This window comes from Toxorhynchites rutilus, chromosome 2 (genome assembly GCF_029784135.1).
Source record: "Toxorhynchites rutilus septentrionalis strain SRP chromosome 2, ASM2978413v1, whole genome shotgun sequence".
NCBI lineage: Eukaryota > Metazoa > Arthropoda > Insecta > Diptera > Culicidae > Toxorhynchites > Toxorhynchites rutilus.
The window spans coordinates 305,419,627-305,447,538 of NC_073745.1; the positions used below are offsets into that span (position 1 = coordinate 305,419,627).

Here is a 27,912-nt window from a genome sequence, read left to right on the forward strand (position 1 = left end):
TCGGCGGCTTGATGCCGCCTCGGTTCCTTATCCTCGTTAAATTAGGACTTCGCCCCCATTACGTTGACCTCAGAATAAATTGTAAATATAATAAAAATTTTCATTTATTATTTATTTTAAATAGCTTTTTAAGCATAGCACTGAACTGAACTTAGGGATTTTGTCAATTATATCAATTAAAGAAACAATTTTATGATTACTTTCAGTATGAAATATCCTAAATCATTGGTCAACGCATAAACCTACATCCCATTCTTTGCATTCGTATCTACTTTCTCGACGAATGTTATGTTTGCTACATACTACTGTGAAGAAGTGAAAGACTGGCGAGAGCGTATATATACGCCTTTCGTAGTGAAAAGGTTGAAATTACCTGCTTAATTTTCGAAATATTCCATAACCAATGATCATCTTAGGGCATTAAAAATCAATACGGAAAGGAAAGAAGACGGCATGTCAATTGTGCCTACACTAATTTTTAAAAATGACACCGCGAAGTCTTCATTTTCATTTTCAAATTTCCTCATTACAATTTTTTATTTCACTTCTCTTTCATTTCACTTTTTTGTTACTTTTTTATGTTGTTTTGATTTAATCTTATTTATCAACAGGAGATTCTACGAAACTCATAATCTGATTTGTCGGAAAGTTTCCTTCTCATTCAGGTAAACATTTCGTTCAGGTAAATGTTGCATTCGGGTAAATGTCGCATTCGGGTAAATGTCGCATTCGGGTATTTGTTGCATTCGGGTATTTGTCGCATTCGGTGAAACGTCCATTCGGGTATATTTGCATTCGGGTTTTTTTTAAATTCGGGTATGTGTTACATTCGGGTAAATGTGTTCCGGGTAAACGTGTTTCTGGTGAATGGTATTCGGGTGAATGGGATACAACCTCGAAATCGAAGTCTTGAGTTCATAAGTCCTTAAGGAGGATAGTTGTAATAACTGTTGTCCATATGATTATTTTGGAAAGAATGAAATAGATAAACTCCTAATCACATCACTCACCATAAAAAATCCAGTAAATCCTGATTCTTACCTCTATACATTACCAACTATGCCTTTCTTGATAATGGCTAGGGAATCACGCTATAGAGTTGAGCCTTCTGCCCTTCGGGCGGCGAATATCATACTAACATTCCTTCCCTTCCCCTTCCCCTATTTAATTTAATAACATTTTTCTTTGTGCATTTTTTCAAGTGCGAGCTAATTTCTAGCCCGCGAGTACATCCACCTCGTCGATATATCTCATATGACAGTTTTATTCGTCAGCCAGTGCGCTGACCAGTTTTAATTTTTCTACTGACACGAACTCCAGTACCGCGAATATAAAAAGATATGCTCGGGTTTCTATGTGGCTCGTGGCGGCAGATCACTATTATAAATTCCGCGTAACCAAATTATTGTTTACTATTATATTAGGCTGTCAAAAAAGTCCTGCGGTATTTCCGCGAGGTGTCGTTGTAAGCGCGTAGTTCTAATTGTATTCATTGTATCGAGTCATACTATAGCTTGTTGGAAAGGTATTTAATTAAGGCGCTATAATATAGTCCTTGACAGTGTTTTGTTTAGTTAAGTCGTTCGTGAGTTATAGTGTCGCAAATATGGAGCTAAATAAATAAAAAATCCGACATATTTTACAGTACTATTTACTATGACAAAGGCAAAAGTGCATCTCAAGCTGCCAATAAAATTTGTGCAGTTTATGGACCCGATACAGTTTCCATTTCCACCGCACAACGATGGTTTCAACGTTTTCGTTCTGGTGTAGAGGTCGTCGAAGATGCGTCACGCTTCAGAAGGCCTGTCGTCGAAAATTGCGACAAAATCGCTGAATTATCCGAGAAAGACTGGCATAAAGGGTGTGTCACATCAAATTGCATCACGGAAAAAAACGATGTAGAAATTTAATTTTTAGGAATTATATCTTCAGCTTTCGCTTATAATCAGATAAGAGTGTATAGATCACGTTGGCCATGCTTCACTGTCAATTTTTCTTAAATTTGGAAAAATGTCGTCGAACGAAAAAGAGCGTCGTGAATTATTCCTGTGCACTCATTTCGGGAATCCGGAGTTGTCACATCGGGACATCGGTAAGATGCTTCGAATCGTCCAATCCACGGTCAGCAGAGTACTAAAACGATACTTCGAGAACCTAACCATCGGTCAGTGAAAAAGATCACAAGCGCGTAGTTGAGCAGTTTAGACGTGATCCGAGAAGTTCGGTCCGGGATGTCGCCAATAAGCTGAATTTGTCAAGTTCATTCGTCCAGCGGACCAAGCAGCGGGAGGGCCTGCGTACATACAAGGTTCAGAAGGCTCCTAACCGCGACGAAAGGTAAAACATGGTGGGGAAGACGCGAGCCCGGAAGTTGTACACCGAAATGCTGACGAAGCCGCATTGCCTGGTAATGGATGACGAAACCTACGTCAAAGCGGACTTTCGTCAGCTGCCGGGCCTGTTGTTCTTCTCCGCAGAGGACAAATTCAGCGTACCGGAGGAGATTCGCAAGCAGAAACTATCCAAGTTCGCCAAAAAGTACATGGTGTGGCAAGCGATCTGCTCTTGCGGAAAGCGGAGCGCCCCCTTCGTGATGACCGGCACGGTAAACGGGCAGGTTTACCTTAAGGAGTGCCTACAGAAGCGCTTACTACCACTATTGAAGCAGAACGAGGGCCCGACCATCTTCTGGCCGGATCTCGCTTCGTGCCACTATTCAAAGGACGTGTTGGACTGGTACGAATCCAACGGGGTCACCTTCGTGCCAAAGGAAATGAACCCGCCCAACGCGCCGGAGCTACGCCCAATAGAGAAATATTGGCGATTATGAAACAGGCCCTCCGGAAGAACCCAAAAGTTGTCAAATCGGAGGCGGACTTCAAGAGAAAATGGATTTCTGTTCAAAAAAAAACTACAACCTGACGTTGTACAGAACCTTATGGACGGGGTAAAGAGGAAGGTGCGAGCATACGGGCTTGGGCTCGAAGTATGAATAAAAAGAAAATGCCAAAAGTTGTTTAATAGTTTTTATTTTACTGTCTAAAATTTTCAAAAGGATCGGTCTACTGGGCGAATTTCTACAGCGTTTTTTCCGTGATGCAATTTGATGTGACACACCCTTTAGTAGCAGCCGTAGCATCGGCCAAGAGCTGGGGATGAGTCATCAAACCGTTATTAACCATTTAAAGAAGCTTGGATTCACAAAGAAGCTCGATGTATGGGTGCCACACACGTTGACGCAAAAAAAACATCTTTGACCGTATCGACGCATGTGAATCGCTGCTGAATCGCAACAATATCGACCCGTTTCTGAAGCGGATGGAGACTGGCGATGAAAAGTGGGTCACTTACGACAACGTGAAGCGCAAACGGTCGTGGTCGAAGCCCGCTGAAGCGGCTCAGACGGTGGCCAAGCCCTCATTAACGGCCAGGAAGGTTGTGCTGTGTGTTTGGTGGGATTGTCAAGGAATAATCTATTATGAGCTGCTTCCCTATGGACAAACGCTCAATTCGGATCTGTACTGCCAACAACTGGACCGCTTGAAGGTAGCACTCATGAAGAAGAGGCCATCTTTGATAAACAGAGGCCGCATTGTCTTCCATCAGGACAACGCCAGGCCACACACTTCTTTGGTGACGCGCCAGAAGCTCCGGGAGCTCGGATGGGAGGTTCTTTTGCATCCGCCGTATAGTCCGGACCTTGCACCAAGTGACTACCACCTGTTTTTGTCCATGGCGAACGAGCTAGGTAGTCAGAAGTTAGCCACAAAAGAGGCCTGTGAAAATTGGCTATCCGAGTTTTTTTGCCAATAAGGAAGCGAGCTTCTATAACAGGGGTATTATGAAGTTGGCATTTCGTTGGGAACAAGTCATCGAACAAAACGGCGCATATTTGACTTAAAACAGATGATTGTAACAAATTTTATGAACAAATGAAAATTCAAAAAAAAAATACCGCAGGACTTTTTTGACAGCCTAATATATAGCCAATTCGATTGCAATTGGTTAATTTTTTTCCCCTCTCTAAAAGCGACTCCAAGCACCTCCCGTAGGAATTTGTTAGTAGAATTAGCTTGTACACAAAAAAAAAAGTTTTCCACATACTTTGCCACATGCACGGCCCAGACCGAAATAGATATTGCTCTCCTTCATGCGCTCCTTTTTTACTTTTAGAAAACACTATCCAACTTCATTTTATAATCAGGTGCAATATTATCACACATATCCCGAAAACAGCATCATTAGCTATGTGGATAGCGTGGTCGTGTGAAACAGTCCTGCGTCCTAGCCGGCTTTGGTTCGATCCCCGTTGTCGTCGTTTGGACTTTTTTTTGGGTGCAATCCCAAAAAAGATGAAACAAGAAAAATGAAAAAGATATCTGCTTCCATACATACAAACGTTCTGAAGCATTGGGGGACAGATGGCATTGTTTGCTTCAAGGCACGAAATGACATGTTTTCTGTCGAAAATGAAATGGTTTCTGACAACGCTAATTTGGGTGTAGGATTAAGTATGTCATATGTCATATAGGGTCAGGTTAATTTATATTTAGTGGTTACATGTTACATGTTACATGTTAAGAGGACCGGTCGTGTTTTAGTTGCCCAAGGAAAAGCGCAAGATCGTTCGGTCCGCTACACAGGTCAATCACGAAGAGCAACTACGAAGTGTACAGTCTACCCAAGCTCAAGCTCAGGTAGTATATTGCTTTCCCTCGGCGTAAATCACTTGAACTAGGATACCCAAAAATTATACACAGGGTTCAAGTCCGAGGAACGAGCTGGCCAGTCCAGCAAAACTATTTTCCTGCCCTATTTTTACTGTCTATAAAAAAGATGACAAACTGGATTGTGGGAACTACTGTACCGTCACAATCCTGAATGGCGCCTACAAAATTCTGTCTCAGATCCTCTTTCGCCGTCTATCGCCAATAATAAGTAGATTTGTGGGAAGTTATCAGGCCCGGTTGCTCGATGACGGACTAGATGATCGAGGTGGTAGAGGTATTTGTCTACCTTGGCTCCTTGATAAAACTGATAACAACAGCCGTGAAATTCGAAGACGTGTAGTCAATGGAAATCGCGCTTAGTATGGGCTCCATGAATCCTTAAGGTCCAACAAACTCCGACCCCGTACGAAGTGTACCATGTAAAAATCCCTAATTCGACCGGTTGTTCTCTATGGGGACGAAGCATGGACAGAGCTCGGAGAGGACTCACAAGCACTTGGTGTTTTCGAACGCCGAGTGCTCAGAACAACATACGGTGGTGTACACGAAAACAAAGGATGGTGAAGGAGAATGATCCACGAACTGGGGCAACTCTACAGCGAATCCAGCATCCAGAAGGTCGCTAAGGCTGGACGAGTGAGATGGGCAGGGCATGTTGCAATATTGCCGGACAGCAGCCCTGCAAAGATGGTGTGCGCATCGAATCCGTTAGGAACAAGAAACTCTCGCTCTTTTCCCAGCGAGCGAGATGGTTGGACCAGGTGGAGCAGGATTTGGCAAGAATCAGCCGGGAGTTGGAGAACTGCAGCTATGAAGCCATGGAGCATCATTGCGAATAAATCAATAGTGAAAAACCCAGAATTTTTTTCACTACACTCAATTGCTTCAAGGCTTCTCAAAACAGTGATAGGTAATTTTATGAAACCAGAATATCTCACGAGTTGAGGAAATTATAACGACGTTGAGCTGAAGTAGGCGTTGATTTTCAAGGAAGTTACGCATGTCAAAAATCACTTGAAATTTCCGACTTCGCACTTTGTTCCTCTAATTTTTTTGTCGAGTGTATTTTATTTTTAAGAAATTTAAAATACTATGTTTTCGAGAAAAATAAATTTTAATTAAAAAAAAATTTTTTTTCGATGAAACTTTTTTTCGATATTTTTTTGTGAAAACCGTTTGTGTTTGTGCACAGTGTTGCTAATGGTCACCATCGTATGACTGTTCATGGAGACGTATGTGCTGTGTCATTAATGAACATCATAAAATGAACAGTCAAACAACCGTCGAACTAAAAATGTTATATGACATTTCGGCTTTTTTTCGTCCTATACATTAGATATCCATCGCCCCGTAATTAAACAACAGTGTTCACGGGGAACGCTCACCACTGAAAACGTTCATTCAACACATTCGCACTTGATAGGGGAGAGTTCGACGGTTGCTTTGATATAGCAATCCGTCTGAATACCATCCATCGTGTATGGATGTGTGAGTGAGCAGGTGGATGTATATGTGCAGCTACGCTTGAATGCAGAATAAAGGGAGAAAAAGAATGCACACCACTGCAGTTTTAATGTCAAATGACATTAAAACTACAGTCATATTAGCCGGAATTGAGGGATGGTTATGAGCACGAATGGTAGAATGGAAATAGCATATTTTCATCGCTCTTCTGGGTACGGTCGACAGAAAGACAAAACATATAAACGTTCAATTGATAGTCGTGTTTGCGGCTGTGCGTTTATTTCTGATGTGACTGTTAGAACCGAGCAATGCATTCTTGGTTACATTCGCAATACATATTGAGCCGTAACTCCTGAGCAAGGGCAGTATGTGATGGTTGAGAGAAATGTCGACCGTTTACAACACTGTTTGTGCATGGTGTGTGCGCATGTGTTTGCGTATGTTTGTGGATGTGTGTGCATGTGTGTGCATCTGTTTGCATGTGTGTGCATCTGTTTGCATGTGTATGCGCATGTGTGCGCGTTTGTGTATGTGTGTACATTAGGGTGGCAGCGAAAATAGTCATGTCAAATTCCAAAAACCGACCATGTACATTTTGGTTATTGGTCCATAAAAATGACATGTGCAAAATTTCAGCTCAATAGGACATGATTTAGGGGTGCCTCAAAGCTCTCAAGTTTGATTTCTTGATCCTCGAAAATCTTCCAAGGGGGGAGCAAAGGAAATTTGGAAAAGCGAATTTTCATTCGATGCCAAATGACCTAAAAATGAATAAAACGTCGAAATCTGGTGTAATCTTGAAAACAAAAAAAATTACAATTAATTATTAATCGACCTTTTGGGAACCCCTAAATCATGTCCGATTGTCATTTTTTTGGGTCAATAAACAAAATGTACATGGTCGGTTTATTAAATTCGACAATTTTTTTCCATACCTTCATTGCCTCTCAGGCCAAGTCCCAAAAGGTCGCTAAAATTTTCGAGATGACACCAGATCTCGACGTTTTATGCATTTTTAAGTCATTTGGCATCGAAAAAAAAAATCGATTTTCCAAATTGAAAAAAGAATCCAGTGTATTATAGTTTCTGAGTTATATTTTTTGGCCCTTTTCAAAAAGTAGTCTAATTCCTTTTTGAATATTTCAAATATGCAAAGTTGCTTAACAGTCCCATGTGTTTACAACCACAACGTTTTACTGCTATCTGAAATGGTGCTGCCAACGGCCAGTCAAGTTGGCATGAAATCCGTCGTCAGCTTTTACTAGAGACACCAAGACTCCGTAGACATTTGAAGGCCACTGAAATTAATTCTAATTATGTCATTAATGAGATTGCATTGGATGTGTTACAGTTCATCATGAAGTGGTACTTCCAAGAATCGGTTCCAAGTCTTACAGTCAATTCGAAGCTGTTTCTAACCATGTACCTTTCTGTGGCATCTTGTGGAGAGGCTTATTAGAGTTGAAATTATTTAAAAATTTGCGGTCAACGATGGGATAGCCGTGTTTAATACGTTGAGCCCCGTACATTCGCATTCCATCGAGCCTGCAACAAAAGAACGAAAGCGTACTTAACGGGAAGCATTTCTACAAAATAGGGATTGCATTACCGTGCCAAAATTTCAATAACCGGTTATTCGGTAATCAAAATTTCATTACCGGTAAAACCGGTAAATTACCGGTAGAAAAACATACTTTAAAATAAACCATTTTCTTGTAGAAACGGCTTTTATTTATAATGATTAGTTTACAAAAAAATATTTTGCAAGTTTTTTCTGGTTAAAGTAATAGGCCCTATTATAGAAATCAAGACGATAAGAATTTTGCTCGTTAGCTCTGTTTTACTTTTATAGAAATCGAGCAATTCGATAGCACCGAGCGAGTGATAGCTATCGATGCAAGTGTCAGAACTTTTCGAGTTGTTTGGTTTGCGTCCCTGATATTTTCCTTTAGGAAACATTTCAGAAACGCTTAGATATATGCAATTTTCAACACATATTCGTTTGTTTTGATCAGTATTTGTTTTACGGTGCTGCCAGAATAGGCTTACAAGGTAAGTGTACAATCCAGCATTATTTATATAAATCATGTTACAATTTACAATGCAGAACCTACTTCCAGCGTATATTTCAGTGGCTGAAAATAAATGGACAGACAAATCACCAGCAGTTTGAACGACTCGTTGAACCAATAAAAGCGAATGTAAACATTGCTCGAGGGTTTTGTGGAGGCAGTTCAAATATAATCTCGGTTAAGGAAAAGTGGAAGAAATTCAGTGAGGAGCTTAATGCACTGAGACCATCAATGCGTCTTGGTTCAGAATAGCAGAAAGTAAGCATTTCTTCTACGATACATATAACTTTATAAATAAATTTTATCATATTCTTTGAATTACTATCAACAATTTCCTACATAAAAATGCTTATTCCTGCTAGCGTACATTATTAGGTGTTACTTATGTCAGAAATTTTCTTTTTTATTGCTATACTATACCAAACTTTCTATACCATATGCTAAAGCTGAAATGTCTTGCAAAACAATAATGATTTTTTTTTAAATTATAGATTTCGATTGACATGATGTGAAGGGTAAAGGAAACACTAGCACAATATAAGCGAGAATTTAGGGCCACAGGTGGTACCCAATACAATAAAGCTATTGACGCCGCTACAACAAGAAATCGACACTAAAAGAGAATCACATGCAACAAAATTGTTTTGCTAAAAAAGTGGAATTCATGCGCGACTTGTTACGGAATTTCATAGATTGCAGTTGTGAGAAAACATGGTTTTTCATTTTTATTTTCTTCATTCTAATTTTAAACATTTTCTAATAATTGTTTTTTTTGTGAAGCAAATTGTTCCATGATGACGTTTTTATTACACATCCATGTATTCATTATACCTATTAAGCTTTATTCGTTGAGGGAATATCAGTTTTCGCCAAAAAAATGACCATATTGACACTTTTGGAAATATAGATATTTATAATTTTCATAACAGATGTCTAAAAAAATGATTTGGCATCCTTTCTATAGTGCTTTGTGAAATATTTCAAACTCGTTTCAAAGTATTTCATGGCCACTGACATTCGAGCAGAGTTTTTTCTGTTTTCGAGCTGTTTTCCTCGATTTCTATAATTCCAGATTTTACTCGGTGTGATAGTGATAGTGATTGTATCGAATCCTCGATTCGATTTCTATAATAAGGCCCAATACTTAAGGACACAGAGAATGTTAATTTTGTCCTAGATCGGATCTCATTAACAAAGTTTCCAGAAGAGGAAAGAGGAAAAGAAGAGAAAAGGTCCACTTATGCTGGGTAGAAGAGTATCGAATACCATTGTCATGTACAGGGTCTTTCAGATTATACGCTAACGCAAAAAAATCGAATAGCTCCTCATAAAAATTACTCGTTCAATCTGATCGGATGGTTTTTAGTGTCAAGATGTACAATTTACAAGAACGTGTATTTTTAGTGAAATCGTATTACTCGAGCAACCGAAGCCTTAATGAAACTTTGTCCTCTTATGGTAACCATTTTAACATTTCTCGTCATCGATTACATCCTCTGGGGGTAAGTGAAGGACCGTTGCTATGTTAATAAGCCACAATACTTGGAGGAACTTAAAGAAGAAATAACTCGGATTTTCAACAGCATCGAAATCGTAATGTTAGAGTTGTGCATGAAGAATTTTGTTCACCGTTTAAAACGCGTTATCGAGAAAAGGGGTGGTCACATCAAAAATGTCCTAAAATTCATTGCATCATTTTCGTTTTTTTAAAATAAAAATCGGTTTACTTTTATTAAAATTTGTTGCGTGAGCGTTTAACCTGAAAGACCCTGTATTTGCCTCTGATGCCCATTGTACGAAAACTCTTGTCCGAGGGTTTTCATCAATTCGTTTATAGACGATGAGCTTGGGTTGGACGTTGATATCTTTGACTGTTGCAATCGCCGTTCAAGTTTGATGCTCCTTGATGCTCAACTGTTCTGCAGGTTTCCCATCGTCCAGTGGATTTTTTATCCTCCTGTTGTCCAGCTACTGAATCAATATCATCATCGTCAAAGTTGATCAAGAGCAATTTCAAATGCCTGTTTGATCAATGCAGTCCAATGTGTCACGACCACGACGGAAACAAATCTGCGTATACGAAACGTCCTTCTGCAATCCTTCCAATCAGGGCTTCAAGCAGCTGCTTCGAAATTTTTGATGGTTACTCCGATAGCTGTTCTAGCATAAATTGCAGCTTCAAAAAGGGTGCATTTCGCAATAGCAGTTCAACAGTGACCAGAACTTGTTCGAGGGCATCAACCAATTCCTTTATCGCTGTCAGTTCTTCATCGCTGAAGCTTATCGTGTGTTTCGTTTTCAGACCTATCAGCGATTTTTGAACTGAAGTTCGGAGGTCGTAGAATCGCCGCAACACTACCAGTTGTGTTTTTTAGATCTTATTTGATTCTCGAGCAATATTTCAAAGCGGCATAAAGGCAATTTATTATTTATAATGTAAAAATAAAAATTACCGAAATTACCGGTTATTGATTGTAAAATTACCGGTCATTCGGTAATGGAAAATGAACCGGTATTACCGGTAAAAACCGGTAACGGTAAAATCGGTCAACAATCCCTAGTACAAAATCAATGTCGGTCCCAAACATATTTATTTGATAAGATTTATTTGGGTCCACATCCACATCCACATTCACAAATAAACCATATTTTATTATCAGTCCCAGTGACCAACGCGTAAGGACTTTATGATTTTTTGTTCGTTCTATCTGATATTATAATAAATACGTTTCTTGTTTAGATAAGTCTGTCAATATTGAATGTACCACAATGTGTCATGCTACTAACCATTCACGAGTATATAACCTAACATGCATGGATGATTCAAATACTTGACCGAATGACAGGATTCACTTTTGTTGCACCAAATGAATATACGAAGCGAGGAACAAAGCCTGTTGACCATTCTCGAAGCCTGCATACATATTTGAATCGCATATTTTGTCCCATTATAGTTATAGCGAAAAACCATTGCACAGTGTAGAGCTATAAATGCTACATGAAAAATTACGCCATCATTCGGCCACCATTTGCGGCGAGCGGCGAATGGAAGAAGAGCTAAAACGAGAGGCATTTTGTTTCTCACTGCAGCGGTGTTGCTAGTAAAACTTTGCGGTCTATTTGAAAACATATGGTTCGAAATGTAATGGGTTAGAGACAGGCGGTTGTCCAAATACCACTTTGACAGAAAAACCTCGATTTTAGACTCCCCCTCCCCCTTTGTGGACAACGTGGACATTGACTATACCCCTCCCATGTTGTTCACGTGAACATTCTTCCATATATTTTAATTGAAAAAAAGCAAATAATTGCATTTAATTTAAAATTCAATTTTAAATTAGTCTTACAGGGTCTTTCAGATTGAACGCCCACGCAACAAATTTTAATAACTTCTACAAAATTGAACCGATTTTTATTTTTAAAAAACGAAAATAAAGCTTATTTTAACATTTTCGATGTGACCACCCCTTTTTTCGATAACGCGTTTTAAACGGTGAACAATATTCTTCAGGCACAACTCTAAGGGTGGGTTTAGACTAGTGATATATTCATGTGAAGAAATATGATGAGATTTATAGAAATCGCATCAACCGTTTACACTAGCGTAAACTTCTATAATGAATATATTCATATTTTCGGTGAATTTATTCACCTGAAGTAGAACTGCATCCAACTTCAGTGATTTCTCACCAGTGAGAAATTCACAAGCGTTTACATATGCTGAATTTATTCAAGTTATATATACCTCGAATAAGTGTATCATATTTATTCTCGCCCGTTTACACCTATTTTCACATGAATAAATCCATCTATAGCTATAGATCTCCCTAATGTAAACCCGCCATAACATTACGACTACGATGCTGTTGAAAATCCGAGTTATTTCTTCTTTAAGTTCATCCAAATTTTGTGGCTTATTAACATAGCAGCGGTCCTCCATGTTTTCCCAGAGGAAGTAATCGACGACGAGAAATGTTGAAATTCTTACCATAATAGGACAAAGTTTCATTAAGGCTTCGGTTGATCGAGTAATACGATTTCACTAAAAATACACTCTCTTGTAAATTGTACATCTTGACACTAAAAACCATACGGTCAGGCTGAACGAGTTGCCGAATATTTTCGTCCCGAAGAGGAGAATGCAGTGTTACCATCGACGGAGCGAAAACAAAAATTATAAGGAGCTATTTGATTTTTTTTGCGTGAGCGTTTAATCTGAAAGACCCTGTATTTTATATTTGGTGTTTTTCAATGATAAAAAATAATTTAAAAAAACATGTTCTTTTTTTGTTGATGGAGACTAAAAATCTTTCGATTTATTCGTCTCCGCAAATCACATATTCAAAAAATGAAGTAGGCAAAAGTTCGAAAGCTTCTCAGCTGTATTTCGTCCAGCTACAGTATCTCAACTTGGCTGTTGTTGTCAGCGCAATACATCGTTTGGAAAATTATTAGAGGACGCGTTCCATTCCATATATCGGCTAAGAATACACCAGCGATTTGAAAATATGTTTTATTAACGAACTCCCAACGACCATTCTGCATTGAATATCCAGATGATTCCCAGAGTGCTCATGAGGCAAAATTACAATAGACAATTCTCTTTCTTTCGATGCTACGCAAACTGCTTTAAGGTGGGATCAGAATGCCGCGCTATGCGTCGCGTTGCGACAATTGTGCTTTGACATTTCATTTTAAATATGTGTGTTTCCATTTAGTCGAACACAATAATGTGTTGCGACATTAGCATCGTTGCACTAAACGCTAACATTTGGTCTAAACTGCTTACGGCGAATTTGCGATGAAAGTTGCATGGTGTCGACGTCTGGTGGCAACTTCAAATTAGGACCATAATTTGGGTCCCAAACTCGTTAGTGTAATCTCTATCAGATTAGAAGACATGAAGCCGGTTTTCAAATTCTGAAATTTAAATGAAAATTTTCACATCATGTTATTTGATTACATGAAACACGTGTTTCTGACTTTCATTCAACCATATGGCTAAACAATTCCAACATTGTTGCTGAATTTTTTCATCATAATATAGAGTTGTCTTCGTATGAGACTTTTTCACCACCTGCAAACAAAAATTGTTTTTCATTTAAATAGAAACTAGTTTGATATGGAAAATCTAATTTTCATTCATAATTTTAATTTTGAAAACGTGTTCATTCTTTCACGCTCCCCTAAACTACAGGGTGGGCCATTTAAAGTGGAAGGATTTGTTTTTGCAATAGCAAAGTAAAGAAGTGGAATTTTAAAATTTTTTTTTTTTGAAATTCATTTATTTTGGTCCAAGGAGATTTGTTCTAACTACTTTTTGATTATGATATCTCGTGGGGTTGCCAGATGCTTCCACTTTAAATGGCCCACCCTGTAGTAAACGAAGCTCAATGCCGCCAGCGCGGATATATCAATGTGTTGTTTTTAAAAACATTCAACTGATTCGTGGACACAACAAGAACAAGATTTTCATACGAATTTTATTTGGTTTTTGTGACCGCCTCTGGCCTTGACCGCAAAATGTGCCCTTTTTTCGGCATTTTCCATCACTTTGCCCAATGTTTCGGCCGATATGGCAGCAATTTCTTGTCGGATATTGTCTTTCAGCGCAGCCAGGGTCCTTGGTTTACCAGTGTATACCTTGGATTTTAAATATCCCCATAAAAAAAAGTCAGGAGGTGTCAAATAAGGTGATCTCGGTGGCCAGTCATAATCGCCGTTTTTCGATATTAATCTTCCGGGGAACATTTCGCGCAATAATTTGGTCGTGGCAGCCGCTGTATGGCATGTAGCGCCGTCCTGTTGGAACCAGTAATTGTCCAATTCATTTTCACGAACAAATGGCAATAAAAAATCGGTTATCATTGTCCGATAACGCTCCCCATTCACGGTTACCGTTGCTCCATTTTCGTTTTCAAAGAAGTACGGGTATTCTCATCGAAACGTCTTGGTCGTTGTCTGGACAGATGACTAGCATTACCAACACTACCAGACGATATAAATTTAGCATATAATCGACGTATAGTGTTGTCTCCAGGCGATGTTTTAACTTTATTTTTATTTTTCCACGCACGTTTAGTTAACACAATTGAGAAGTTATTTTGAATGTACAGCTGAACAATTTCAGCGCGTTGTTTAGGTGTGTATTGTTCCATGGTTAAAATTGTACTGAAATGACGCCTCCAACGCGGTATGACATTTGTTAATCTGACATCTCTGTCAAAAGTTATGGGGTTGCCAGATGCTTCCACTTTAAATGGCCCACCCTGTAGTAAACGAAGCTCAATGCCGCCAGCGCGGATATATCAATGTGTTGTTTTTAAAAACATTCAACTGATTCGTGGACACAACAAGAACAAGATTTTCATACGAATTTTATTTGGTTTTTGTTTACACGAAAAGTGGTGACGCGAATGCAAGATTGTGGCTGCAAATCAACAAACTGCGTCGGGCGAATGTTTTAGGAGAAAACGCAAGCAATGACAGCTGATGAGAAGCAACGCACAACGCGGCATTCTGTTTCCACCTTTACTTTCGGGTCCTGCAACATTGAAATCGTTTTATTCTGATAATAATCTTAAATTTAAAAAAAACATGCCAATGGGCTTTATTGGTAGTAACGGTTTTATTTTTTTTGATCCTTTCATTTATTTAGTATTTATTACACCACTTACTACCAATATATCTGAGAGTTTGGAAATATGTGGAATCGTTGGCTTCAGGAAACGCTCGGTTATGGCAATTGTATGAAATGGTGGGTTAAAGTTACGAAAACAAAAATTCGTTCTAAGGCGTATGGAAATCTATTTAATCATTTAATGGAGTTAATTGAATGGATTTAATCAAAATGGACGCTAAATTGGGGAAATATTTAGGAACGAGGGTACTGCCATCAGAAAAGGTGCACTGAATCTACTTCTTTCAGTACAAAGTTCTGCGTATGAACTCTGTTTTTGAGCAGGTATTATAAAAATTTGTATAGCACCCGTTTCGCTAATTCCTTCTCAAATTATTTGACAAATCCTCTAAATATTGCGGGCATTTCATCATGTTATCAACATCCCACATGTACTCCGCAGATTGAAATGTATCAGCAGTTCACCATGACAAATTTACTCTCACGTAGACCTGGACCTAGAACATAGAGATCAGTTTATGCTCAAATATGACGTGGCTTAGAAGTTGAGAACAATGATCATCTACTACCAATAGAATATTTCAGAAGTTCGATGATATGGAAAAATATTCGACGTAACCACCATTTTATCGATAAATATGCAGTACTCAAAATGGGCGGAAAGTTTAAAGATTCTTGAAAATTTATTTTTAAAATCATTCATATCCTTCATATCTTTCATATTCTTCCTTTCTAGAGTATATTCTTCAATGTCTAAAGTTCAGAACATTGAAGAAAAAAAATTTTTTCTCAAATTTCTAGACTAGACCCCCATAAGCTTTTTCCCTTAATGTTTACAAAATTTTGTAACTTAAAAATTGTACGACCTCTTATCTCTTATCTCCTATGTATATCTTATCTCTTATTGCTTCTGAAATATATGACATCTTTGCATGGAGACTCACGAAAAAACTAATGTTTTACTCGTGACATTTTTGTGTGTAAATTACCGCAATTGCCATGTTGCAAACTTTTTTTTCAGCACTCAGAAAAGCCATTCATCTCTGTTTTCAACAAACCATAACCTTTTGGAAGTGAAAAACTTAAAAGTTTTATGTCATCCTGATTTTTTTTATTAAACTGGATTGTTTCTATCAATCAAATTGAAGCTCTCTAACCGCTCTACAATTTGTTCTTCGACACCCAACTTCTATCTATCTTAATTTGGCTGCAATATCGATATAATTAATTCCTGGTGAAAATTCAAGCAAAATCTTCAAAAATCACGATTTTTACCCCACCTTCAGAAACTGAGTTAATACTTTTTTTTAATTCCTGCCTAGACATTCTGGCCCCCATAGAACTAAATATGGACTCCATTGTTTCAAAAAGAGATCGAAAATGGGACTTCCCGATTTATGATTTGCGGAGTCTCATACGAACTAACACTAACCAGAAATTCCCGTTCGAAGGTCAGAAACGTCCAGATGGAATACTCGTACTCCGGACAAATAGTGTTTTTATTCGTAAATCCATTCATCTGACGTGCGGTTGGAAAATTTTAATTGCCCACCCATCGTAACTCACTGACATTGACCGAAGACGACAGTTTCCTGCGCAAGTAATATTCTCGCGACAGCTCAATAACGGGCCGACTGTTTATGATTAATTGCGTCGACTTTCGGCCCGGTGGTAACATCACCACCACCACAACCACCTCCAGGGTCGCTCGAGACATGAACGGTTTCGCTTGTTCTGTATGAGTAATTGGCCGAATTTCCACTTCCCACCCACCAGGAAAAGTCCAGCGCATCTTGTGCTGCACTCGTTAAACCAGTGAACCGCGCAAAAATCCTCCAAACCGGGCCAGCAAGGTTGAGCGCACTTTCTTCGTTCTAGCTAAAATTCGGAACAGCAGGATGAACTCGTTTTGCGCGATGCTCCATGCCACTTGCGAAATTGAAAACATGGGCATCGGAATTAGAGAGCTCTTGTTAACTTTCGAACGCCCCCGTCCCATCCCATTCGGCTGATACTTTATTTCCAACACGCAAAAAAAAAGAAGGTTTTCACCCAAATGTCAGCTTGAGTAAACACATCCTATCCAAAACGAACATTTACGATGGAAATATAAAACTGTTTGCAAACTTTGAGCAGAGCCAGATCAAATGGGATTATGATGATGATGATGATCATAATGATGCGTCGGGGATTTTCTCTCGTTGTGTGGCGATTCGAATTTCCTGGGAGTGTCTATTCGATTTTCACTTTCTTTATTGTTTATCGTATTTAATTTACTTAAATGTTTACATCTTCTCGGTTTCTCAGAATAAAAAATATCAAAATATTGATTTGCTAAAATAGTCTTAAGCCTTAGATACAAATTTGTCCTTGCGGTACTATACTATTATACACTGGCAGCCTAATTGTTGTGTAGCAATACTAACGTTTTGAATTTCTTCTATATATTTTGTTGGCTTTCTATCAAAACCTTGCATTTTTGTCACCATCACAAGGGCTAAATATATTCATACTTAATCGCTAGACCACAGTTCCTTAACTAGTATGGATATGTTCCTACCAAACATTTAAAAAACCTTCACTTCAGATGTGCCATCGAGGATGATCGATGAATGTAATCCCGACTGGATGACCGGATGATGGGTACTTCCCGCGCAAGTGAGGCCTTGATCGCTATCCGCATCGCCATTGGTAGAGTCTGTGAGGATAACAGAAAAAAAAAACATTCACATGTAAAAACAACAAACCCTCAAACGAATTAGGGCCAGATGGTGTGGACCTTATTCGAGCGGTTGTATCGGAACGGTTTGTGATTTATTGCAACAGTTGAATCCCTCGCGTGGGGATTGAATCCGAGAACAAGCGGCCGGTTTTGATTTGGAACTATTTTTAGTGCGATGCCGAAGTAGTAGCAGCAGCAGAAATCGTTACTCAATTCGAAGATATGCGATTTTTGACCGCGCGGTTAAAAATATCGTTCGCTTAGAACGAACCGATTGTTTCGTAGATTCGTATCAAGAAAATGATCGTGTACTTTCGAGATTTAACTAGCTGTTGAGATGTTTCCAACACGAATTGTACATTTAGCGATACACAATGCTGTCAGGGGCCAATCGTGGACCACGGGTAGCAAATTTGCCATCTTTCAATTTGTTACGTCCCACGTCAAGAAGTGGTCGTACCATTTTCTGAGACGGAACAGTTGGGGCAAAAAATGAAATCTTCACTTCACTCAAGAATTGTGTGTTTGTTTGGTCTTGTTTGGAAATAAACCACTGTGTTGTTTCTTGTTAAGTGTTGCTCAAGTGAACTTGCGACATGATGTTCGCATGCAATACTTTTCATTTTATTATGTGTCATGTGAACGATTCACAGGAATGTTTGTTTGCTGACAACAGTATTGCAACCCTTTAAGCTACAACAAAAGCGTATAAAACCGATCAAATTCAACACAAAAATAATATACTTCTGAATGTGTCTTCCTTTGTCTGTTTGAGGCTGAATCAGCATCTAGCTTATTATACACGAAGGACACAAATATAATTGCAAAAATGAGTGGATAAAACCACTTATCATCTGGTGTAAAAAACAATCTGTGAGCTTTTACAAAATTATATAAATGATGAGCCCAGAAGAAAAGGAGTGTATGCGACATGTTCGACTTTCTCTTAATCGACTCTCTCTTTTGGTCATAACATAGCTGCAAACACATTCCTAGCTGTATTTGACAATTTGGACGATAGGTCAGGACCTCACCTATCGGTTTCTATAGTAAACTCAAATTGGAACGTTTTTGCTGCGAAATAAAAAGTTTATGAAGAGAGAATCGATCAAGTCACTACACCCCTGTTATTCAGAGCCCTTCAAATGACAGTCGCCGCGAGCCCATCGAAATGGTTACATAGCAAATGATCATCTACTGAAGTTTTAGCTTAATCAATCCTTCGAATTCGTTGTTAAAATATTGTCAAGACATAGAACCATAGATTATAATAAAAAAGATTAGTATTTATATATTACTAGCTGACCCGGCAAACTTCGTCCCGCCCAAAATTTATTTTTTGTTATCACATCCACGTTTTCCTACTAAGCACACGTTCATGGGTCGTGTCGCAGAATCGCAGAATTGTGTGATTGATCCGCTAATCTACCCTTTAAAATTATTTCTTACTGTAAAATTTCAGTACTTCTACCAAAACTCGACATTATAATATCAGATTATTTTCAGACACAATTCTCGTGCAAGATTTTTCATCCACTTTCGAATAACATATTTCTCCGTTACATTGGATAAATGTTTGATACAGAAAATATGATAGAATGAAGACAGCCCTAAATCGGACAATTCCTTTCTCCAGTTTTGCTCTTATCAACACATTCGGCGATCCATTTTTATTTATATGAGGGGCTTAGAATGAGTGATTGTAATGTAAGTGATTTGATCGATTTCTCTACATCGACTCTCTCTTTTGGTCATAACTTAGCTGCAAATTTATTCTCAGCTGTAATTACCAATGTGGAAGATAGGTCAAAACCTCATCTATCGGATTCTATAGCAAACTCAAATTGGAACATTTTTGTGTAATTGAGTTATTAATTAAAGAAAAAGTTGATGAAGAGAAATCGATCAAGTCACTTACACCCCTTTCATTCAAAGCCTCTCATATAAATAAAAATGGATCGCCGAATGTGTCAAAAAAGTCGTGCGGTATTTTTTTTGAATTTTCATTTGTTCATAAAATTAGTTACAATCATCTGTTTAAAGTCAAAAATGCGCCGTTTTGTTCGATGACTTGTTCCCAACGAGATGCCAGCTTCATAATACCCCTGCTATAGAAGCTCGCTTCCTTATTGGCAAAAAACTCGGATAGCCAATTTTCACAGGCCTCTTTTGTGGCTAACTTCTGACTACCTAGCTCGTTCGCCATGGACAAAAACAGGTGGTAGTCACTTGGTGCAAGGTCCGGACTATACGGCGGATGCAAAAGAACCTCCCATCCGAGCTCCCGGAGCTTCTGGCGCGTCACCAAAAAAGTGTGTGGCCTGGCGTTGTCCTGATGGAAGACAATGCGGCCTCTGTTTATCAAAGATGGCCTCTTCTTCATGAGTGCTACCTTCTAGCGGTCCAGTTGTTGATAGTACAGGTCCGAATTGAGCGTTTGGCCATAGGGAAGCAGCTCATAATAGATTATTCCTTGACAATCCCACCAAACACACAGCAGAACCTTCCTGGCCGTTAATGAGGGCTTGGCCACCGTCTGAGCCGCTTCAGCGGGCTTCGACCACGACCGTTTGCGCTTCATGTTGTCGTAAGTGACCCACTTTTCATCGCCAGTCACCATCCGCTTCAGAAACGGGTCGATTTTGTTGCGATTCAGCAGCGATTCACATGCGTCGATACGGTCAAAGATATTTTTTTGCGTCAACGTGTATGGCACCCATACATCATGCTTCTTTGTGAATCCAAGCTTCTTCAAATGGTTAATAACGGTTTGATGACTTATCCCCAGCTCTTGGCCGTTGCTACGGCTGCTACTATGCCGGTCTTTCTCGGCTAATTCAGCGATTTTGTCGCAATACACCCATACATCGATCTTCTTTGTGAATCCAAGCTTCTTCAAATAGTTAATAACGGTTTGATGACTTATCCCCAGCTCTTGGCCGTTGCTACGGCTGCTACTATGCCGGTCTTTCTCGGCTAATTCAGGGATTTTGTCGCAATTTTCGACGACAGGCCTTCCGGAGCGTGGCGCATCATCGACGACCTCTACATCAGAACGAAAACGTTGAAACCATCGTTGTGCGGTGGAAATGGAAACTGTATCGGGTCCATAAACTGCACAAATTTCATTGGCAGCTTGAGATGCATTTTTGCCTTTGTCATAGTAGTACTGTAAAATATGTCGGATTTTCTCTTTATTTTGCTCCATATTTGCGAAACTATAACTCACGAACGACTTAACCAAACAAAACACTGTCAAGGACTATATTATAACGCGCAAAAATACCTTTCCAACAAGCTATAGTATGACTCGATACAATGAATACAACTAGAACTACGCGCTTACAACGACACCTCGCGGAAATACCGCAGGACTTTTTTGACAGCCTAATATTTTTCCATGAAAGACTAGGCAATTGGCTATAATTAGATGTATCGTCGGAATCGGTCAAGTAGTTCAAAAGTTGCGTGTTTCAAAAATCAATTTTATTGTAGTCAATGAAAAAAGGTCTTTTGTATCCAAAAATCAAATTAATTTCACGAAAAAGTACCATTCTGTGTAACGAGACACTGTTTAAGGGCCATCAAAGCTTAAGTGTTCGGAATTTGAAACAAAGCGGTAGTTACGTTACAAAACTGTTCATCTGAATACATTTTTTCGAATCAATTGATAGCAATTGGAAATGGAAAAGTAACAGTGGACATTTCCAACTAATTTATTTTAAACTCGCCGAATTTCTCCCATTTCACAACGACGAATAAAAACTTGTTGCGAATGGGAATACAGGAAACATCGTTCAAAATTATGATCCTTTGAGTGCATGTGCGATTTGGCACCAGAAAATATTGATACGTGATACATCGCAAATCGATGATTTTGATCAAATAACTCAAAATGCAATTCCTAAACAATACGGTTCAGTGACACAATCAGTGATTGTGTCAATGAACCAAGGAAAGTGATCAATCATGCAACAGAGTTTACAGATTTATTGTATTTCGCTACACATCACATAATTTACGACCTGAAGCTTGAATCTTTGATCGACATGCTCCGGAACCTCAATCAAACCAAATTGTGCAATGGAAATAGATTATTCGTTGAGCAAAAAAAGAGATTCTGTCATTCATACTTTCGAAGAACGAAGGACGCACCGCGAAGAATTAACATGTTATTCCTCAAGCCTTTTTAATTACAATGTTAGAAAAAAAAAAGCTGAATTCTATGGAATTCGGAAAGTGTTTCTTCCAATCACTAATTAATTATCGAGTGGTATCATCTGTCATCAATCTCGTATGTACGACAAACACAACGGATGGAAACATGAACTAAGTGAATTGAGAAAAAAATGTATTTTCATATTGAAAGCGTCGTTCATACTTTGGCAAAATGGCAAAAGATCTCGAAACGAGAATTATTGAGCTTCAAACTGGTCTATATACTATCCGCTTTTAATATTAGAAAATTTAGTTCGACATGAGAAGCAGCAATGTAACAAAACTTCCAACTTCTAGAAGATCTGAGTATAAATTCAATGAACTGCATCTCTAGGAAATTTAAATTTTTGTATGAGAGAATGGTTATCTGAAAAATATAGAAATTAATTAGGTTGAACTATTGCTCGATGAATTTCAACCGAATCTAAACTGAGATCAAGTAAAACATAGTTTCTACCAGCCAGTTCTAACATTACTCGCGATTTTTTTTTCTTTTTACTCGGGTTCCCTCCCCCACCGATGCTATTTCTGCTCAACCACGACTAACGTCATACGCACTAAAACTCTTGTCCATGCCGCGAAACCGAAGGGCAGCTAAATGTTTTGTTTAGCGTTTCTAAATTTACGCCACGCATCCCCGTATTAATAGACCCCGCGACGATGTTGCAATAAAACACAACCTAGAAGTGAAATATAACCTTCCGTACCTTAATGTTCTCGTCATAATGTGGATACTGTTGGTGATGGTGATGCTTCTGATGATGATGGTGATGATGATTGTGAGGCGGGTGATGATAGCCATTTTTCAGCGACTTGCGATAGAGTCCGTGATCGTGTCCGTCATCCTTCAGGTACCCATTCGTCGAGGTGGCACTGTTGTACATAGAACCCCTTCTCGATAGTGGTCGGTAGATGTGGGTATCTTCCAGTTCCCCATCATGGCTGCTGCTACTGCTAAGCGTATCGTTGTCCGGCTCCTCACAGATATCGCAGGTGTACATCGAGAACCGATGCAGGAAGCGTGGTGTTATTTTCAGCGCACTCAGCACATTCATCGGCTGAAAATGACGAATTCCGTTCTCATCCAGCACCGTGTAGGCAATTTTTCCGGCAAGGACTTCGTGGCTGGATTCCCGTGGGATTACTGCTTGGATGCCTGTTTTGATGATCAGGAACGCTTTCGGACAGTGTCTTCGGGTTTGACCGCTCTTCAGCAGGAACTCCTCGATAGCGAGTTGGTTGTTTGTGTAGAACAACGACATCGGGATGTCCTCCGAGGTTTCAATTGTTTGCTTTTTGCTGGGGGTGAACGACAACGCACCACTTTGTCTGATCAACTGACGCAACTTGTCACTTTTCGTTGCGTGAGCCGGCGTTTTCTCCAAACTGTCGATCAGTTCCCTGTACTCGTCGTCATCCTCTGCCAGCTCCTCCATAATCAACACTCGGTTGATGATGGTGAACAGCTCGTCTTCCTTGTTTAGATCTTTCAGCGCTTCCGGATGCTGGAGCAAGTACTCGAACGTTTCTGCCTCTTTGCTGTGTCCAAGAGCTGAAGCAAGTGCTTCCGATTTCTTCAACAGTGCCGTCAGCTGTTCGCGATTTGGCTCGTTAAGCATATCAACAATGGCGGTTTGGGTTTTTTCCTGAATGCTGTCAACGACAGCCGCTTGGAGGATGTCGGAAATGTTCACACTATCCTCGACCACGCCAGAAACCTTCAAACTATTGACGATCGAGCGGAATAAATTCTCGTCCTTCTTTAGCAAATTTACGAACGCTTCCGACATGCTGTCGTTGTCCATAAGTTGGCAAAACTCGTCGATAGCACCGGTACGAGACACAATACCCACTTCGATCCCTTCATCTTCATCACCCGCAAGGGCCGTGATTGTTTTCAGCTTCTGGTCGATATTGCTCTTAACGATCGTTCGATTGACCACAGCGGCGAGATAATCCACAATAGCTTGCGTTTCCATGACGTGCTGCAAATCTTCCACACTACACTCTTCGCAGGACATTTTAATCGCTTCGGCTACCACTTCGTACATGCTGCGAGTCTCTATTTCACCGCCCTTCGCCAAGATCGTGGCCAGATTTGTCGCGAGAGTCTCAACGACCCCGATCGAACCATTACAAATGGAAACATCCGGTTGCTTTTCGATCGCTGTCTCATACTGTAGCGATTCCAAATTAACGCGATTACAAACGGCCTTCAGCCCATCGAAGATGTTCTCCAGAACCTCCATACTACCCTTTTGAATACCAAGCTCTGCCATGAACTGCTGGAGAGCCTTCCGCTCCTTAGTACTCTGAAGAACAAAATCAACGGCAGAGGCTTCAACCTGGCGTCCAACGTGCATTCCAGCCTCGGAAAGCTGTTCCAGCATCGAACTGTCCAGGGTTGCCAGCAGAAAGCTTTCCTCCGAATCAAACGTTGTCGCATTCTGGCTAGGCTTCAACAGTTTCAGCTCTTCGGGTGTGAGTGTGAAACTTTGCACCAGGAACTCTTCATCTCCGTCCTCGGTGTCCTTCAAATCCGGAGCAACGAATTTGGGCCCGTCGGCGGTTTGAACGATCTTTCCCGGGATGAAGGTAACCTTCTTTTCAGTTTCAACCACGCGACCCGGAACAAATCTCGGCCCATCGTCCGTATCCACGATCTGTCCGGGAACGAACTTTTCGCCGTCATCGTCAGTGCATATCACCTGACCGGGAATAAACGTGGGACCAGCTCTTGTGTTGATGATCTGACCGGGAACGAAACGCGGTCCATCTACCGTTTGCATAGTTTGACCGGGAACGAACTTCGGGCCGGTTTTGGTTTCGATAATCTGACCCGGGACAAACTTCAGCCCCTCGGATGTTTCAATCACTTGACCGGGTACGAATTGTTCCCCGTGGTCGGTGTGTACCACCTGGCCAGGAATGAACCCATCGTCCACTATGATTCCAGGCACGAACTTGGTTTCCGCTGATTGTTTGATCAGTTTACCAGAGATGATTTTTCCCTGTGGGAGATCCTCCTTCCTGATCTTCTCTGGGTAGAACTCAACCCCGCTGTCGTTCTGAACCATGTGACCAAACACACACAAATTAGACTCGGTAACCTTCATACTGTCACCATCCATCACCATGCCCACCGGAATGGACTCACTGAACTTGACCGCTTCGATTGTAGCAGCCAGTTCGAATTTCACCGCTCCATCCTCACCCACCGTTGTCGTACCCGGCATAAACACATCCCCATGTTTGGTGTGAACGATTTGACCTTGGACGAACTTCGAACCCTCCTTCGTCTCGATATTCACACCTGGCACGAATTCTTCTCCAATGGTGATTCCGGGAACGAACGTCTCATCCACGTACTGACCGGGCACGAATTTGGCTCCCTCCGAGGTGACTACGGTCTTACCGGGGACGAACTTCAGCGCGCCTTGCTCGTCTGCCACTGTTTGACCAGGTACAAACACCATCTCCTTGCTCTTCTTGCTCATGATCGTCTGGCCGGGCACGAATTTCTCCTTCCCGTTGACGGTTATCGTCTGTCCGGGGATGAACCTCACGCCTTCAGGCGTTTCAACGTTTTGTCCAGGAACGAACATTCCCGAAGCTTCATCCATCACACCGGCAACGAACTTGCTAACCCCTTCGGGGGTAACGATCGTCTGACCTTGCACAAACTGTGGTTCATCGTTGATGATCAGTACCTGACCGCAGACAAACTTACCCTCGATAACTTTACCCGCGACGAATCCCTGTGGTTTCCCCACTTTCGTGTAATTGATCTCACCGGGGATAAACTGGATGGTGCCTTCGTGCGAGGTGATCGTGACGCCTGGGACGAACTGCAGGTCGCCGCTTTGCGACACCATTGTTTGGCCGGGAACGAAGACTGGCTTAGCGTTCACGATGATCGTCTGGCCGGGGATGAAAACTTCCTGGTGATTGACAACGAGTTTAATCCCCGGAACACCATCCACTTCGGTTAGCTGGGATTCTTGCAGGCGGTTCACAACTGAAGCCAAATCATCCAGGTGGGGTAGAAGTTCCGGGTGCGTTGCGAGACGTTCTTCAACGTGGGCTAGGGTGGCAAGTTGTGCGGGTGAAATCGATTTGATCGCGTTCAAATGCTCGGGTTTGAGATCGATCCTGGCCGGAGTGATGGATCCGACGTAGGAAGCAGCCTCCATGCCGGAGCATTTTTCGAGCAGCAAATGATCCACTTGAAGTTTTTTGGGTTCCATGTTTAGAGGGGTAATTTGATGCGCTTCCGGCAGACTGGTGACGGCGGTGGTGGTCGAACGATTCTCCGATGCTTCTCTGGCCAGCGTGTTCCAATCCCAGGACTCGATCATGGGTTTGATCAAATCACTCAGTTCACTTTCCTGTTCGATCAAGTGTTCGTTAAGTTTGAGCGCCTTCAGCTTCTCGGCGAGTTGCCGCTCGCGACGCTCGCAAGCCAATCGAGCTGCCTTCTCCCGGTGGGCTTCGATGAATTTCTGTTCTTCCTCCTCCTTGAGATCTTGAATTTTCTCCTTCTGCTCGAAGATATTCGCTATGCTGGAACAGTTGGTTCTGCTTTTCGGCTTGGGCCTTTTGGCGTCTTCCTTCTCTCGCTTTTTAATAACCTCTTCGCGGGGACCTTCGCCCTCGTACAGATTCTCCAGCTCCGCCTGTTCCACATTTTTGAGGCTCACCGAAACACTATTTCCCTTGTTGAGCTTGATCAGCAGCTTGTCGGACTCCTTCGCGAGCATTACGTCGCGGACATCCCCATCGCGTACGGCCGCTTCCAGTCGGGCAGGGAAAACCAACCCAAAGTTTCGTTGATCGACCTTGTACACATAAAGACTCTGCTCCATGGCTTTGTTCTTCCGTGCCAAAATACTGGTGAGATTTTTCTGCGAATCATCCTCCGGATCCAGCAGTGGGAACACATAACGCACTTCACAGATGACGACGTGCTTCCGGCTGCCATAGGTTCCCGGCTGGTAGTGATGAGGCTCGAGCTCTCCGGAAATGTTTGTTATTTTGCACTTACTGCTAGCGGCCGATTTGACGAGAACCACCGGTATGAAGTGATGGGACGGCAAACCATAGGACTTTCCCGTTACTCGGCAGAATCGCTTTGCATCCGCCGGAGAAATGGGCGGCAGCATAGGGAAGTAGTTGGGTTTCGGTAGAGAGCGGCATTTTCCTGTGATGCGACAGAAAGACATTTCGAAAAACCGATGGGCCGCTAAAAATAGCCACTTTTTCCTACTGGATTCGCCTAAGGAAATTTTGTGCGCCAGAGACACGTGCTGTGGCCGAGTTCCAGAGCTACCACTGGGCGAGGTTTATGGTGCGTGTGGTTTGAGTCAGTGATGCGAAGATTTCCTACTTGGCAGGTCTGCCGACAGTCACCCGATGCAGTTCTATTTTTGCCCTTGCTATCCCACCGTGTTCCGCAGCCGTTGAATTCTTTCGGGAAAGATTACACCACTTTTGTGACCTCCGAGTGTTTGTTCTGTTGCATACGCTACTGTAGATTGGAATGAATGTGACTAACTGCTCTTCTCAACAAAAACACTGAGCCTTTATTTTTGCCCTAAAAATAATCTGTCGTTTGACACACTGTTCGACCACTCAAAACAATTGGTCTTCACGCTCGCAATAAATCACAGAAAATTCACAGCGCTTCGCGCTGATACTTGTTATCTTCACAACCCAAACAGTACTGTCACTAGGTCGGTTTTCTTCTCTTCGATTATTTTTAATTCGAAATTTTCACAGAATCTTCGCACATAGCACTTTCGTCACCAGTCGCATAAATATTCCTACAATTACCAACCGTAATTGAAGCTGACACAAACAGTCCCCACACACACGCACGAATTCGAAATTAATCGTTTTATCCCAGTCTTCTGCTGTCCAACGGGTTTCATCAACGCACTCCAAATCTTCACTTAACTTCACTGGTTGGATTATTCGAACCGATCCGGACTTGTCCCGAAACGCATTGGATGCTTGCTCGCGGTGGACTGATGCTGCTAAAGTGCCGCTTCTCGGCAACGTGAG

General features: G+C 41.0%; 2 protein-coding genes across 8 annotated transcripts in view; both read right to left on the reverse strand.

The window, feature by feature from the left end:
* Positions 1-27,912, reverse strand: part of LOC129771467 (obscurin) — a 214,180-nt gene that overhangs the window by 124,882 nt on the left and 61,386 nt on the right. The gene's annotated exons all lie outside the window — the stretch shown is intronic.
* On the reverse strand, positions 17,146-27,909 carry LOC129771469 (uncharacterized). Its single transcript, XM_055775145.1, has 2 exons — positions 22,557-27,909; positions 17,146-17,607 (listed from the first exon to the last, which is right to left on the reverse strand). Exons 1-2 carry the CDS (start codon positions 27,069-27,071, stop codon positions 17,488-17,490), a joined length of 4,635 nt encoding a protein of 1,544 aa, XP_055631120.1. The 5' UTR covers positions 27,072-27,909; the 3' UTR covers positions 17,146-17,487.